We start from the raw sequence: 16,245 nt of genomic DNA on the forward strand, positions 1-16,245 counted from the left end.
AGATACTGTCTATAAATTTAATACTAACTTCTTGGGAAAATCCTTTTGACATCTTTTTAAATAAAACTTCATTTACAATCTAGTAGCATAAAACACATGTGCATCCAGCAAGGCATGAGACTTTTTTTACATAGAAGTTACACATGTGCTTAAAAATTTTGGGGAAATTGATAATCTGTAAAATGGGCAGTGGTTTGTGGGTTATTTTATTACTATTTCATATAAACCAAAAGTTTCTATAATTATAAGGAAATATATTTATCATAAATAAAAAAGTAATTCATTATTTTGAATAATGATTCTTGGAAGCTGTTTAAATTTAGTAGTCAAATAAATTGACAAAGTGACCCTATAGGGCATTAATATAAATGAAATTCGAAATCATTGATAAGATTGTAGTGTTTTGGAAATTTTGAAAGTGTTTGTAATATTTGATTCTCCTTTTTACATTTAAATAATGGACGTATGCAAATATTGATAACGTTTTGTGAGTTTATATCCAGGTTAATGCAAGCTCATCAAAGAAAAATCATAGTCCTGTGGGATCAATTTTCTGAAATATCGAGTTGCATTGTACCATAGGAGAAAGTGAGGAAATTTTCAAATAACTTGTTGCATCTTCAAGACAAAGATTATAAACATATTCAAGGTGTTAACCACAGAAGAGCTTTTCATGGATTTTTTCCTTTACTGCTATTAATAGGGAGGGATTTTTTTCACTATTTCATATTTTTCTCTATAACAAATGAACAGATATCATCATGTTGGATACAGAAATTTCTAAATGTATTACATTATACCAGTATATATTAATATTTACTGGGAAATTCTGACAATTTTAATTTTTTTTATCATTGTAACTAAATTTGTTTTTTCAGTTCCGGATTGTTTTTTTTAGATATATGACTATCACAGAGTCTGACCTTTATGATTTTAATGTTATATTTTAATTACTTTAATTAAATTCATATTTGTCTCATTTGAAATTAGCATTGCGGGAGTATTAATCTCATTATTTCGTATGTGCTTATAACGGGAGATATTTCTTTGCTGATTTTGTACGTTGACAAGGTGAAGGTCAGAAATTTTAAACAAGTGAATTAAACTCCTCTTTCTTATTATCATGATGCCATTGGCAATCAAATAAATCTGATGCTTATGAAACTTCTGAATGTAACTGACACATTCTAAAGGGAAGGAAATGATAAATTTGAAATAAAAGCAAAGAATGATTGCGGCGGCTTGCCTTCATGTGTCTCCTTTCCCCAATATTTCTAGGGAATCTAGAAGTCATATTTACTGTTATTAGTAACAAATAAGAAGTATTGATGGTGGAATATTGATGTTAAACGAGCAAACTTGAGTCAGAGCTTTTATAAGAATGGAATCTATAACAAGAAAAAATAAAGTATTAAGCAATGCACACTCGACGCTCAAAACTATTGTTTCTTTTCTCTTCAGGCATTTGGGTTTCTCCAGGATCCCACTGGTAACCATGACTACCTGTGGAAGGCCCTCACTGTGGGGGGCGGGGTTTATCTCTTTTTCCTAATCGAAAGAATTCTAAAAATAGTTCTCCAAGTCAGAAAGGTAGGTAAAAAAAAAATCAATAGTTATTCAAGTCAACAATTAAGGCACTTGTAAATGTAAGTCTTAAGCATGTTTCTGCATTTCATTATATGATTATCAAATAACTGAATGAACTATTTCTTAATTGATCATTCATAAACAACTGCACATCATCAAAAATACAAACAGCGGTATTTACTGAATGAAAATGTAATATCTGATATTAGCCTGCTTTCTTTATTGTCAAGAGATTGGCAATGAATTAAATTCCTTAGTAATCTTATGGACTGCTGCATGTGTGTGTAATGCTGGCCTGCTTGTTGTATGTAACCTTCCATGGTCGTTGTTTCCCTCCATTTGTACAGAGAAAACCAGCCCGAGCTCACTACTCAGACGCTCAAACAGACTCCAACGAGTTCGACAAGCCGTTTCTTCCAGAGGTAAATAATTTCTTTGTAGTGACCTATATTCAAACAATTCAAACATGCATACAGTTGACGTTGTAGCTGTATAGCATTGATAGCTAGTGTATGGTACTTATATCTCAGATTCAGGTTTAGCCACCCTGTGTGATAGATACACATAAATTATCTGATAGCTCCCACTTATTGGAGTGAAACAAGTACAAAGTACCTAAGATCTACATCCCAATGGATTGGTACAGAAAATGTATCAGATACTGCACTGACATAAAGTATCCCAAGTTCCTGTCATCTATTTGAAATCTTGACATCATCTTATTACGTTTATACACACAAAGTACTGTATACATGGTTATTTTTGCTCTGTTTTATTTTCGCCCTTCTACACATGCAAACAGTTTCACTCTGTCTTGAATTCACCCAGACATTGTTGTGTTTTAAGAGAAATAATTTGAGACATAAGGAATTTGCCCAGTCTTAAATTCGCCCGCTGACAACGAGGATGAGAGGGGCGAAAATAAACGGGGGCGAATATTTCCCTGTATACAGCAGACTGATCTATGCAATCATTACTCTATCATTGAGGCCATACTGTGGTTTCATTAATATTCGGTATAATATGCAACTTTCGTGAAATTGATTTTGTTGTAGAGTTGATCTACGAAATTAATTTTTAAATTTTAAGGGCAATTTCTAATGATACATTGTAGATATAGGATCATCATGAGTTAACATATCCTTGAAACTGACTTTCTTTCATTCCACAAAAATTTATGTCCGCCAATATTATAGAAACCACAGTAAAATGTACATGTATTTTATTATTACACAAGATATCTTGACATATCCTCATCTTTTTGTTTGAACCAAGAAGAATCTTCAGAATCATTACATTATGTGATCTTTTTACATACATGAAATATTTGATATCATCCCATGTACTATACTTCCTATGAATGACACCATATTGATTGATATAGTGCATACAGTGTCTCATATCTACACTGATATCTACACCATATTTAGTTGATACACATAATGTCTGTCATAATCGGATAACCTCACATAAAGCATTTGATATCTACCATTATAGTATGAAATTAGATTTTCACTAAGTTTTAGTCTTTTAGTAAATTGCCATGAAATCAGTATATTCTTGTAGCTATTATTCAATTCTTTGGTGTATTCCAAACTAAGCAGGTAGGGTCATTTCAACGTGGTAGTGTAATAGTGTGTATAAGTTATATAATAGGCTCAGTACTTCTAAGCTTCTACTAGCACCTACTATAGCATTAGCTAGTGGGTTAACCCTTTAGCTCGGTCGGTAGACCGTTGGTTTTTAGACTGAAGGGTCCTGGGTTCAAGCCTAGTTGTCGTCATTCCTTCTCCTCTATTACAATAAGTTATATTGCTGTTAAGAACATTGTACCTCGGCAATTTTTTTATCTTTTATGTAACAGATCTGTATCTATGGCTACATGTATACACGTATTAGTATAGCAATGTACGTGTAGTAAGAGTGCATGCATGAAGTGAGAATGCTCCTTAAGTTGACCTCATCATTGTGTTGTGACCTTGACCCAACTTGTTGCTTTCTTATAATGCTTAATTCAAGTGTTTATCACATGCAAATCAAATCTCTCTTTCCAATTATGAACTTTTGAGTTTTGTTTTTTGAAATGTAATGTTTGGTTTATAGAATTGCAGCGTCCATCAAGGCGACAAAAGACTTCATGATATTGATAGATCTGCACCTCATAATATTCAAAGAATGATTCCTTCTTACTTGTACTTATATTTATATAATATTTAGCAATTGTATGATTAAATATTAGAGAAGTCATTAATAAAATGTATGGAACTATACATAACAAAATAGATTCATGGTGATATCACAGACAAAGATATTGTTTAATGATATTGTGGAATATGCATTCTCTGACCATGACATAAATTCCTCTTGAATACAAACCAAAATAATTCTATACAATTAACAGACTACTGGTATCTAATTATGAAATATATAATGATATATTAAATATAAAATTGATCTAAATTACTCCTTATTTTGTACAAAGTAATAGGTCAGTCCATAAAAGGAATTATCGAAATTTACAAAGAAACCAGAAAGCATGTCTATATCTTTCAACATTTTATAAATTAATTAGCAATATACCACTCCCTCTGGCTTCAAGTTTTGTATGAAATGCTTTGATCATGTAAACTTTGAATGACTTGACAAAATAATGTTGTTTTCTTCAGAGAAGCAAACTTTTTAATCAGAAATCATTTGTTGAAGTAACAGAGATGCCAGAATGAATTCTGTGCCACCTCATGAGCTGTCGCTGCATTCTGTCAGCCATTCCATTCATATTTGTAATTTATCCTATCACGTCTTCATTTCATTTTATAGCAAACAAACGTTTCCTGATGAAAAGTTCCTGGGTTTTTTTTTAACATATTTAGATATCAGACATTGTATAGAGTACAAGTCCATAAATTTCAACATCATTAATTAATCAGCAGTACAAAACCCTGTAGCTTGTTTTGTGTGGAATGCTTTGATCATCAAAACTTTAAATATTAAAAAATTAACAAGATAATGTTGGCGGTTCCTTCAAAGGAACAAGCTTTTAAATCAGAAATAATTTGTCAAAGTAAACAAAATTTGAATTTCGTTGCAACTATTTAAGTGCTTTCTCACTGCATTCCGTCGGCCATTCGATTGTTGGCCATAATGATTCTATTCATGTCTGTGATTTATTTAATCACGTACATCTTCATTTCCTAGAAGTAACTTTTTTAAAGCAAAAAAAAAATTGAATCCCTGATAAATGGTCTTAGCATTTCTGTACATTATCTGTAACATGGGAAATATGGAGACGAATGCAGGAAGACATTCATTATGAATGAGTGACCTTTTCTTGACATTGGAAAAATTGCATGTCATTTTGCTTTATGAGCTGGTCCATTGGTACCTAGAACAATGATAAAAATAATGTAACAAAAACAATGTAATTAATCATTGAAGGCATTGGTCAAGGTAATGAGCAAATATATACTGTAACATTAAGCCAGGTACAAATGAAGCCAGGTTTTGTTGATAAAAAATATTGATAACTGTCTGGCATTGAATTATATAAATCATGGTTTTTACAAAGAAAGGAGATTTTCAGTTAGCTGTAAACATTTTATTGAAAGCTTTTCCAGAAACTGGTGAACATGAATCCTGTGGTTATAAAAAATATTGACAACTTCTGAAATTGCATTATAAAGCTCTTTTTATGAAAAAAAGTTTTCCAATAGGTATAAACATTTCATTTGAAGCTTTTCCAAAAAACATGGCGATTCTGGTGAAGCTTGTTTTAGAGAGTAAGGATTTCAAATTTTATTGGTAAAAAAATATGTTAGCAACATAATCTTCCATTGGATTATGAACTTCTTTTCTATCTAATGAAACAAAAGAGTGTTTGAACAGGTATAAGTATCTAATTTGCACCTTTCTCAGAAATTTGAGGTAACACTTATGAATCCTGTTTCAGAGAGAAAAAGACGCAGACGGCAGTAATACGTACGTAGTACACAACAAGAGTAGTGGGGCCACCATAAAGACCCAGACACCGACCACGGACCGACAGAAGTACAGTGACACCTCGACCCTACCCACAGACTCACTCAAACACTCGACTGAGTCCAGACAGGAACTCAAGGCCAGCTTCTTCCAGGGCAGTCAGGACACCCTGTGTACTCTGTCTAAAGATAAGGTCAGTCTGTCTGTCTGTTTGTCCGTCAGTCTGTTTGTCTGTTTGTTTGTCCATCTGTGTTTCTCTGTCTGCCCTTCTGTCTGTCAAACTGTTCATCTCTGTGTGTAAACTGTCTAAAGACAAAGTTGGTACATCTGTCTGTTTGTTTTTCTGTCTGTCTGTCTGCAATCATAATCTGTGTACACTGTCAGAAGACCAGGTCAGTATTTCTGCCCATTCCTCTGTCTGTCTTAAAAATACTTGTTGCATTAAGATGGTATGGGACACCTCCATATTGTGACATAACTTTTATCAAAATAAACAATGAAATCAAATATAATTTTATATCATTATTTACCACCAAAATCGTTATCTATCAGCGTAGTGCTGTTGGTCTGATCGTTAGCTATGAATCTGCGAGTCAAAAGTTTGAATCCCACTGGATCTTTATAACTTTTCCCTTTCTAAACAATTTTAACTATTTTGTTGTGGTCAAATACGGTGAAATTTGAAAACATTTAAAGTATTTTGATTTTTAATGTACTTTTATCCACGATATCGACAGGTGTCGCATAACACCTTAAATGACAAGATGGTGGTCATTTAGCTGGATGTATTGATGTTTACTAAACTGACAACAATTGATTTTTATTAATCTTAATAAGAATGCAGTAATGTATGGAAATTTCAGATTTATGTATGATAACTTGACTTATTTTACAAGCATAATTCATCATGTTCATTATGGGAGCATTTATTGTAGAACAAACATGGGCCTTCATTAATCTTCATGTTCAATCTTATTTCTGATACCCATATTTTGCACGAAGAATAATCAAGCATCTATTTTATTAGAGTTACATCAGTTCTGTTTATTTTAGGACAGCAAAGTGGAGAATGGAAGTTCCTCCAGCGAAGATGAACCGGTCATCATCCAGCAGGAGCGAGGAGAAGTCAAGACCATCGCATGGATGATCATATTTGGAGACGGACTCCACAACTTTCTGGATGGGCTGTCGATTGGAGCTGCCTTCACGGACAGTATCTTTGCCGGGATGAGTATATCGCTGGCCGTTATATGTGAGGAGCTACCTCATGAGTTAGGTAACCTACAAGTTAGATTTCTTCCGAAACTCATAAGTATCTTGAAATCTGCTGCCCCAAAACCCTTCCTCTTCCTGTTTTTCAGTAAAACAATTAGCAGGTCTAGGAAGATGATTTAATTTGGGTTTTTTTTTAACTTGTGAAGGGGTCCCTGGTAAGGTAACATGATGTAATTTGTTTGCCTTCATTAAGTAGGTGTATTAGGTGGTTTTCCCAACTTGTTGAATTCATGGATGACATGCAGTTTGTTTGTCTTACCTGGGAAATTGGTGTAGGTGATTTTGCTAATTTGTTGAATTTAGTGATAATTAATACAATTTATTTTGTCTTCATGGGTGTAGATGATTTTGCTTATTTGTTGAATTAAGAGATGACTTTATAGAAATTGTTTCGTGTAGGTGATTTTGCTACGTAATATGATTCAGGGATGACTAATAATACAGTATGTTATGCTCCTCTTTGAAGAAGGGAGGACATATTGCATCACTACTGTCTGTCAGAAAGTCACTCCAAAAGTTTTGTCCATTTACTTTGTAGAGGTGGCAAATACTAAAATGAAATTTAGTCAACAGCTTTATTGTTAGGTCAAGTTCTGATTTGGGTACAATCAATCTATTTTTCACAGAGTGATGCTCCTTGCACTAAAAAAAATTGCAATTATTTGCAGTTTTCATTTTTTTTCTTCGCAGAGGTTAGACATACTGTAAAGATATTTGGTGTGCAGATTTATCATTATAATATCAAGCTTAAGTTATGTTTTGGGTGCGATCGAGCAATTTTTAGGGGGCATAAGTGTTTCAAAACCATCTCTTGTTTTCTTAATTCCTGGCTCCGGGATCATGAAAATGTCTTAAATCTTAAGTCAGAATTAAGTCAATGAATTTGCACTTAAATTTTAAGATTGTTCTTCAAGTGGATCACAAAAAAATGACTTAGGATTAAGTCTGAAATATTGTCTTAAATCTTAAGACTGCTATTAGGCAGACTTAAGTATACTTAAAGTATAAAGATTGTTACTAAGTAAGTTCAAAATGGCGACACTCAGATTTTTAAGAAGAAATGATCAGCAAAGAAATCAGCTCCCTCGTCTTCGGGTTTTCTATCTATAGTCTAAAGTTTTCCCTTTGCTATTGAAGTTATTTCCCTTTGTTAAAGTGAAAGTGTGTAAACACGTCTGTAAAATGACTGACATGTTATCCAGTAAGAAACTATGCTAATATTTATGTGAAGCATCTTTTAAATATAATTTTATAACTTTGTGATATATGATAATGTTTACAATGCAGCCGATAGGAATCTTCAAACGAAGAAGAGTTCCAATTTTTAACAAATTCGGTCGTAAAATCGCGTGAGTTACTATGACGTCTAAGCTAAGACAAATCTTAGCTAAGTTTTTTCTTAGATCGTTTTGTGATCCACTTAAGTAAGCAATCTTAATAAAGTCTAAATCTTAGATTTAAGACAAAATTCTGACTTAAATTTAAGACAGTTTCATGATCCCGAAGCCTGTAGGTGACTCTGCTACCCAGTCGAATTCAAGGATGACTTTATACAATTTTGTTATTTTTGTTTGTGCAGGTGACTTTGCTATCCTGTTGAACTCAGGGATGACGGTAAAGAAGGCGCTGATGTACAACTTCCTGTCAGCCTGCATGTGTTACCTGGGGCTGGTCCTGGGTCTGATCGTCGGCGCTAACACCACCGCTCACACCTGGATCTTTGCCATCGCCGGCGGGATGTTCCTCTACATCTCTCTGGTCGACATGGTAGGGCACAAACAATCCAATTTACAATTGTTCATTAGAATGCATCTCCATACAATAGTTCAAAAGCTCAAGTTTTTGTAATTTCCACCAAATTTATCATAGAGAGTAGCTCAATATAAATGTTGGGTTTGGTTTTTTTTTGCAATTTGACTGTTCTGTAGGGCTTTACCCTTGGTATGAATTTTTTGGAGAAATTTCCAAATAGATTTACCATTGCGTAAAAAATAAAGATTCCTGTGACTTTGAACTATTTTTAGATGCCGGAGATGAACAGTGCAGCAGAGAACGAGGAATACCGTAAGATGTTTGGGACGGCCTGGATCTTCGTTGTTCAGAATGTGGGCATGCTCTTTGGGTTCGGGGTCATATTCATCATGGCGCTGTATGGAAGCCAGATCAATATAGGAGACTAACGCCTAGGATTGAGGGTCCATTTCTACTTGGTGCCAAGAATGGCCTGGCATTCAAGCTGATGCATTTTCTTGTTGTATCATAACATTCATATCATTCAATACACATGTTATACAGGGTTTTAAAAGACCAGAATTAATTGATATAAGTCTTTTCATGTACAAGTTAGCAATTGAGATGTGCATTGATGAGTACATGGCTGTGATCGTACAAACCTGAGACATTCAAATTGATATGAGATATGTTTATTAAATACTTCTTTTATAATCGTAGCAGACCTGAAATATAAATATTACAGGGCTGAAATGTAATCATAGCTGGCCTGAGATAGGTTACAGGACTAAGATATTATCATAGCAGGCCTGAGATATAAATATTACAGGGCTGAGATGTAATCATAGCAGGCCTGAGATATGTTACAGGATTAATGTAAAATTTGTAAGAAAGTTCAGGAAACAGTCCTGAGAAAAGTTATTGAAGTGCTTTAGAAGATGGTACAGTTTATTCAGTAGTGTTAGCAGTGTTAAACAGATCTTTGTTAATCCGTATGTCTGTCAGTAGAACTCTGATTGATAAATGACCAAAGTCACGCACACATCTCAGGGAGCTAGCCAGGTATCAAACATTGTAATTCATACAATACATAAATTACTGCACACCTCTGATGTATATCATACAATACATAAATTACTGCACACCTCTTGTGTAATTCATACAATGTATAACCCATTGCACACCTCTGGTAAGTTTAATTGTCCAATATGGAGATCTCCCTTCTCATTGTAAAGTTAAGGTTTACACACTCATCTACAAGTGTTTTGTGAGAAGACTTTGAAGTAAACATTTAAAGTTATCATTTAAGAATGATTTAGAAAAGATGAATCATTTAAATAATAATAATTTTGTAAAGTTGAATGTAATTTATTGATGAGTGTAAAATGTATGTTCTAGCATTTTTAAAGAAATGATTTACTTACTTTTGATAGTAATTATGTTCACTGTAAAAAGCAGCTAGATTTCAAAATGCTGCAAAGATTTAGTACAAATTGTGACATTTATATACAAATATCTATAAATTTTTGATTTAGAGGTTTTGAATGTTATATATTTATTAGTGTTACATTAATTTATGAGTGTCCACTTAGCGTTAATTTTCAAGTGTAAAATGCTTTGATAAATTACTTATAAGATTGATTTTATGCAAGAACAATGTGAAACAACTATTCTAAACATGAAAGCTGTTACATTATTACATTTACATATACATTTATTGACAAGTGTAAGCTGTAACACTGATCAGTTTTTGTGTGGTGTTAATATACAAGAACTGTAGTGTAAGTGGATGTTTTACGAGTTTAAGCACAGAATATCACACCGTGACCGTATACTTTAACAATTCTTTATTTGAAAATGATCTGTAAAAGGTTTCAGATTCATGTAATGTAATTGCTATATATTGAAATATGTCCTCAACAATGATAAACTTGGTGTATTAATCTAACGTTAACTCTTCAAATGGATGAGTTATTAATGGGAAAAGTATTTATTCAGCATGGCTCTTTTAATAGAAGAATAATATCATTTGTATAAGTAGAGTGTGTTTAATGTTTCCTCAACAACAGCTGTGTTGACAGTGTGATATTATTATTGTTATTATAAGGTTACTTAATGATCTGACCCTATTTATTTATGATATAACATTATACTTCCTCCACTGTTTCTATTGATAAGAACAAAAGTTCTTGGACTCTCTAGATCACCATTCTATTGATAAGAACAAAAGTTCTTGGACTCTCTAGATCACCATTCTATTGATAAGAACAAAAGTTCTTGGACTCTCTAGATCACCATTCTATTGATAAGAACAAAAGTTCTTGGACTCTCTAGATCACCATTCTATACACAGAGTCCACATTGTGTTACATTAATTCATATATGTTGATGTTGTGAAGGCCTTATTAATCACATTAAGGGATGCATGTATATATTGATAGATTTTATGATCTTGTGTAAGCTTAATCAAGTGGACAGGATTTCGTCTCTCGGACAAGCACTGATCAGTGATACCAATTCAATCCTTAGACATCTCTTTATCTGATCTTATGATCCATGCCTGTCCACAAGACATGATTGTAGTCAAATTCTTCAATCCAAGTCCTGTATCAATGGCTCATTAACCTGTCCAGTTTTTGGATTTTATTGTTCACTTTTTCGATTACAACGCCCTGACTGTTTGCTTCTCGACTGATCCTTTTTTAACTTTAGCCTCTTTTTTTTTTTTTTTACAAAAATGAAGTATTTTCTTTTCTTTTTCATGAGTACGACATGTACATGTACTTACATTTTATTTTTGTCAATGATGACATGTTTACAATTTATTGATCTGAGTGTAAAACCCCTCATCCCAGTGCCAGTATTCACATACTAGACCATGTACATATATAGACCATGTACATTATATAGAAGGTGTATATTATATAGACCATGTACATTATATAGAAGGTGTACATTATATAGAAGGTGTACATTATATAGACCGTGTACATTATATAGAACGTGTACATTATATAGAACTTGTACAGAGAACAGTACTGTTGTTAATGAACAAACTCAACAGTCACATGGTTTGAAGGGCTTAGATTATTTTGTTGATGGTTTGGGTTTATTTTTTATTTACCAGTATTTTAGTGTGTTGTTTCTAGTCAGATCATTCGAATACAATGTGTACAAGTCTGTCATCCTAGAACACTGCACAGGTCTTGTAATCTAACTTATATGTACTAGGTCATAATAGGAGAGTTAAGTCATTGCATTGCTTTCAGGTTATCCTAGTGCAGTGTTTGTATAAGTCATTCAAGTTATCGAGCACAGTGTATAAGTCATTCAAGTCATCTAGCACAGTGTATAAGTCATTCAAGTCATCTAGTACAGTGTATAAGTCATTCAAGTCATCTAGTACAGTGTATAAGTCATTCAAGTCATCTAGTACAGTGTATAAGTCGATCAAGTCACCTAGTACAGTGTATTTAAGTCATTCAAGTCACCTAGTACTGCATATATGATGTTAGAGTCATCTTGTACAGTGTATAAAGTTGATCAAGTCATCCTAGCTTAGTGTGTAAGGTTGTCAAGTAATCCATATACTATGTTTAAATCAGTCATGATCAAGTCATCCTAGTACAGTGTACAAGTCTATTAGCCCAGTACATTGTGTACAAGTCTGGTCATCTAAGTGGTGTATGTAATGTACTATAATGTCAGTCATAGTGGGAGAGCAAAGTCATCATAATGCATTCAGGTTATCCTAGTGCATTGTTTAAGTCATTCAAGTCATCTGGTATAGTGATTTTGGCACAAAGCAGTTTCTGCTTATTTGAGAATTTAGTATATGTATAATTATCAATAAATGATAAATTAGTTACTGCCAGATTTTGTCTATGGGGATGACCCTTGTGAGGGCTTTATATGACTGGATAATAATATTATCAGATAATAATTATCCTTTGTCATTGAAATTTTAATTTTGAATATGACCTACACTATATAACTTGCTAATCACAATCAACTTTTGTTTGTTATATCAATACCCATTGTTAATGGAAATGCATGGATCGGGGAGGGGGGGTGTGTCTTTTTGTGTTTGATGTTTGTTGTGTATGTTAAACCTTTTATATCAAATGCTTATACTACTGGGCCTTTTGAAGGACAATTATATACCTTAATTAGTTTTGAATGCATTTGGATCAAGTATTGCTCCACTTGGCTATTTTTGAGTCAGGTGATATACTTTGTCTTAATTGTAATCACAAACCAGCTTCAACAATTGTAAAGAAATCATTCTCCAGTATTTGTAATATAAATTGTATAATATATAATTTTATATTTACATACAAGACATGTTAGTATGACGGCCAAATAGAATCACTTTAACAGAACTTGACTCATTGTTGCCGCTTTGAATTTTTTATCAAAGCTAAAAAAAAATTGTGTTTGGTGTCTTGTATGTGTATTTGTTTCCAATGTATAATTAGTAAGTTTATATAAGTAACCTTAAAAGATCATGCTGTTGCCCCTGTATTGTCCAACCCTTACACTAATGCATTCCATTCTAACAGCTTTTATTTGACTTCTCCCAGAAAAAAAATTTTTTACTAGAACATGTATCCTTATTTTGATTCAGTTTTGGAAACATTTACTCCAGGCTGCCAAGCAGCTTTCCTTGGAGTTACAGAGAATCTGTCAATTTGTTTACATTGTGTAAATGTAATGCTGGATGAATGATACATTGAATTCAAAAGAAATAAATCATAAAAAATATATCATCTATCATTTTCTTATCAATTTATTTGTGTACCAGCATTTTTATTGTATATACTGATTTTTTATCCTTCAAAGAATATATAGGACTTGGTACACCACTTGGTACCCCACCAAAAGTCTGACTAAGTTAATATGTTTGTGTTTGTGTGTTTATCAAAGATAAACCTTTTCATAACAATATGCAGAGAAATTAGTGAACTAGGAATAAATTCAAAATTAGTAAATTTAATCAAGGATGAAAAAAAAATACCATGTAAACAACCCATAGATCATTCATGTATACACATAAATAATGAGAGACAAACCATTGAGTGATTATATTATTTATTATATTTATAATATATATATAGTGTGTGTGTATATTTAAAAGCTAAGCTTAAATAATTAAAACAGTTTGGCATAGAAAATATAAAATGCAGGTAGTTTTTTTTTATATTAAAAAAACCTTACGAAGGTGGAAAAATTCGCGTTGTCGGCAGGATTCGAACCTGCGCGGGGAGACCCCAATGGATTTCTAGTCCATCGCCTTAACCACTCGGCCACGACAACTCATACTAGAGGAAGTGATAAATTCTTAATAGTTGAGTAAGTAGGTTACCGAGGGCATTTAGAAATACTTGTGTGTTAAAGATCGATAGAGGAAACAAATTCTTTATTAAGTGTGTATAAGATTTATTACTTTATTTCATAAACCGTTTACTAGAAGATAAAAATAAGATTACAAAACACAAACCGTGGTGCAATGACCTAACAATGCATATTCATATCCCTAATATACATATCAACGATTAAAGGTATTATGCATATGCATACTTTAAAACCCCAAGCACCTGTGTTTATTAGGAGACAATTTTGTGTTTTATTTCATAATCTCTTTTATTAAGAGTTATCTTAATTTATTGACCATGCATTCTGTCAAAATAAATTAAGCATTATAGTAATGATTTACATATATACATTGTATCCCCTTCGAAGAGCGGCTTCGTTAAAAATATTAACATACTGTTTAAATCAAACCCTTGGGCATTTTACTCTATTTATAGGTAATTGTAATACATATGTTGATAAACAGACGCAGACACTTGGGGTAATTTAAGTTGTGGTTTTGTAAACAGTGATGAATTTATGAATTTATGAATAGTCTTCTCAGTACCTACAGGTACCTGTTATAAATACCTTCACCTAGCTGTGGCTAAGGAATGTATAGCTTTATAAAAAAAAAAACTTCGAGTATTTGACCAGGAAGGGATCAAAATTTTGACGTGCAAATAAAACCCTCTCTAGATCTACGTGTACATGTATAAAGTGATTTTTTTTTCTTCAGGGGGGGGGGGGGGGGGGTCCAGGCCCGACCCCCTCTCCTTCTCGAAATTTACAACTTTTCGAAATCGTAAAAATCTTAATCCGTGGAGGGAGGCCGATTTCATCTTTATTCACTTTTTTATGTAAATTTAAGAAAAATGTTTGCTGCGAGAAAAATTATCCCTACCCTCCCTTCTGTTGCTACGTGCCTGTTAGAGGTAGAATTTAATGCACTCATCATCTGAGTATTTATTGATATTTATTGATATCAAATGTACACACTGGTACGTGGCATATGAGCGGAATATTTTAATAAAAACATTCGCGTTGTCGGCAGGATTCGAACCTGCGCGGGGAGACCCCAATGGATTTCGAGTCCATCGCTTTAACCACTCGGCCACGACAACTGCTATTTACTTCCATTGGTGGCATTAGTCAGAATATATATTTTAAAAATATATAACAATGAAATAATACGGTTGAAGCTGTTGGAGTAATATATTCAGGGGTTGTCGAAGACCTTTAAAATCTCAAGTAAATATATATGTAAACAACTAGTTGGCACTCTGTTTCAATTCAATAATATATGAAATTTATATAAGGGATGATAGATCTGCAAATCATTTGTTTAGAATACGTATTTTTTAATTGCTCAATAGGGTCAGAAACACGTTCTAACAACTTATTAGTTCTTCTCCTTAAAAATCATTTAATATTCTTAGCCTGTTTGATTCAACGGAGTAAATACCGCGATATTTTTAAATACAAAGTGTGGCGTCTTTGTCGATTTTGTTATGACTTCAAATTGACCCTTCCCATTTATTAACCGATTTCTATGTTTACGTGTTCTTACATGTACTGATGTATTCTATGCTCTTATTTATTCAATTCTTATATATTTTTACAGATAAGTGATAAATTCTTAATAGTTGAGTAAGTAAGTTACCGAGGGCATTTAGAAATACTTGTGTGTTAAAGATCGATAGAGGAAACAAATTCTTTATTAAGTGTGTATAAGATTTATTACTTTATTTCATAAACCGTTTACTAGAAGATAAAAATAAGATTACAAAACACAAACCGTGGTGCAATGACCTAACAATGCATATTCATATCCCTAATATACATATCAACGATTAAAGGTATTATGCATATGCATACTTTAAAACCCCAAGCACCTGTGTTTATTAGGAGACAATTTTGTGTTTTATTTCATAATCTCTTTTATTAAGAGTTATCTTAATTTATTGACCATGCATTCTGTCAAAATAAATTAAGCATTATAGTAATGATTTACATATATACATTGTATCCCCTTCGAAGAGCGGCTTCGTTAAAAATATTAACATACTGTTTAAATCAAACCCTTGGGCATTTTACTCTATTTATAGGTAATTGTAATACATATGTTGATAAACAGACGCAGACACTTGGGGTAATTTAAGTTGTGGTTTTGTAAACAGTGATGAATTTATGAATTTATGAATAGTCTTCTCAGTACCTACAGGTACCTGTTATAAATACCTTCACCTAGCTGTGGCTAAGGAATGTATAGCTTTATAAAAAAAAAAACTTCGAGTATTTGACCAGGAAGGGATCAAAATTTTG

The 16,245-nt window shown here is 32.8% G+C and overlaps 1 protein-coding gene and 2 non-coding genes across 5 annotated transcripts in view; 1 reads left to right on the forward strand and 2 right to left on the reverse strand.

The window, feature by feature from the left end:
• The window catches only part of LOC128178615 (metal cation symporter ZIP14-like), a 40,843-nt gene extending 27,504 nt beyond the window's left edge, over positions 1-13,339 (forward strand). For 2 of the 3 annotated variants that reach the window (XM_052845983.1, XM_052845898.1), the window contains 6 exons: positions 1,462-1,590; positions 1,935-2,009; positions 5,534-5,755; positions 6,616-6,838; positions 8,417-8,604; positions 8,862-13,339. In XM_052845983.1, coding sequence (XP_052701943.1) covers positions 1,462-1,590; positions 1,935-2,009; positions 5,534-5,755; positions 6,616-6,838; positions 8,417-8,604; positions 8,862-9,017 — 993 coding nt within the window. In that variant the 3' untranslated portion in view covers positions 9,018-13,339. The remainder of the gene's footprint in view (positions 1-1,461; positions 1,591-1,934; positions 2,010-5,533; positions 5,756-6,615; positions 6,839-8,416; positions 8,605-8,861) is intronic. The other variant, XM_052846063.1, reaches the window with a different exon arrangement.
• Positions 13,340-13,802: 463 nt separating this feature from the next.
• Trnas-aga (transfer RNA serine (anticodon AGA)) lies at positions 13,803-13,884 on the reverse strand. The gene has a single exon. It is a non-coding gene; the product is annotated as a tRNA-Ser (tRNA).
• Positions 13,885-14,962: 1,078 nt separating this feature from the next.
• On the reverse strand, positions 14,963-15,044 carry Trnas-cga (transfer RNA serine (anticodon CGA)). The gene has a single exon. It is a non-coding gene; the product is annotated as a tRNA-Ser (tRNA).
• Between the last annotated feature and the right edge of the window lie 1,201 nt (positions 15,045-16,245).

Source organism: Crassostrea angulata, chromosome 1 (genome assembly GCF_025612915.1).
Source record: "Crassostrea angulata isolate pt1a10 chromosome 1, ASM2561291v2, whole genome shotgun sequence".
Lineage (NCBI taxonomy): Eukaryota > Metazoa > Mollusca > Bivalvia > Ostreida > Ostreidae > Magallana > Magallana angulata.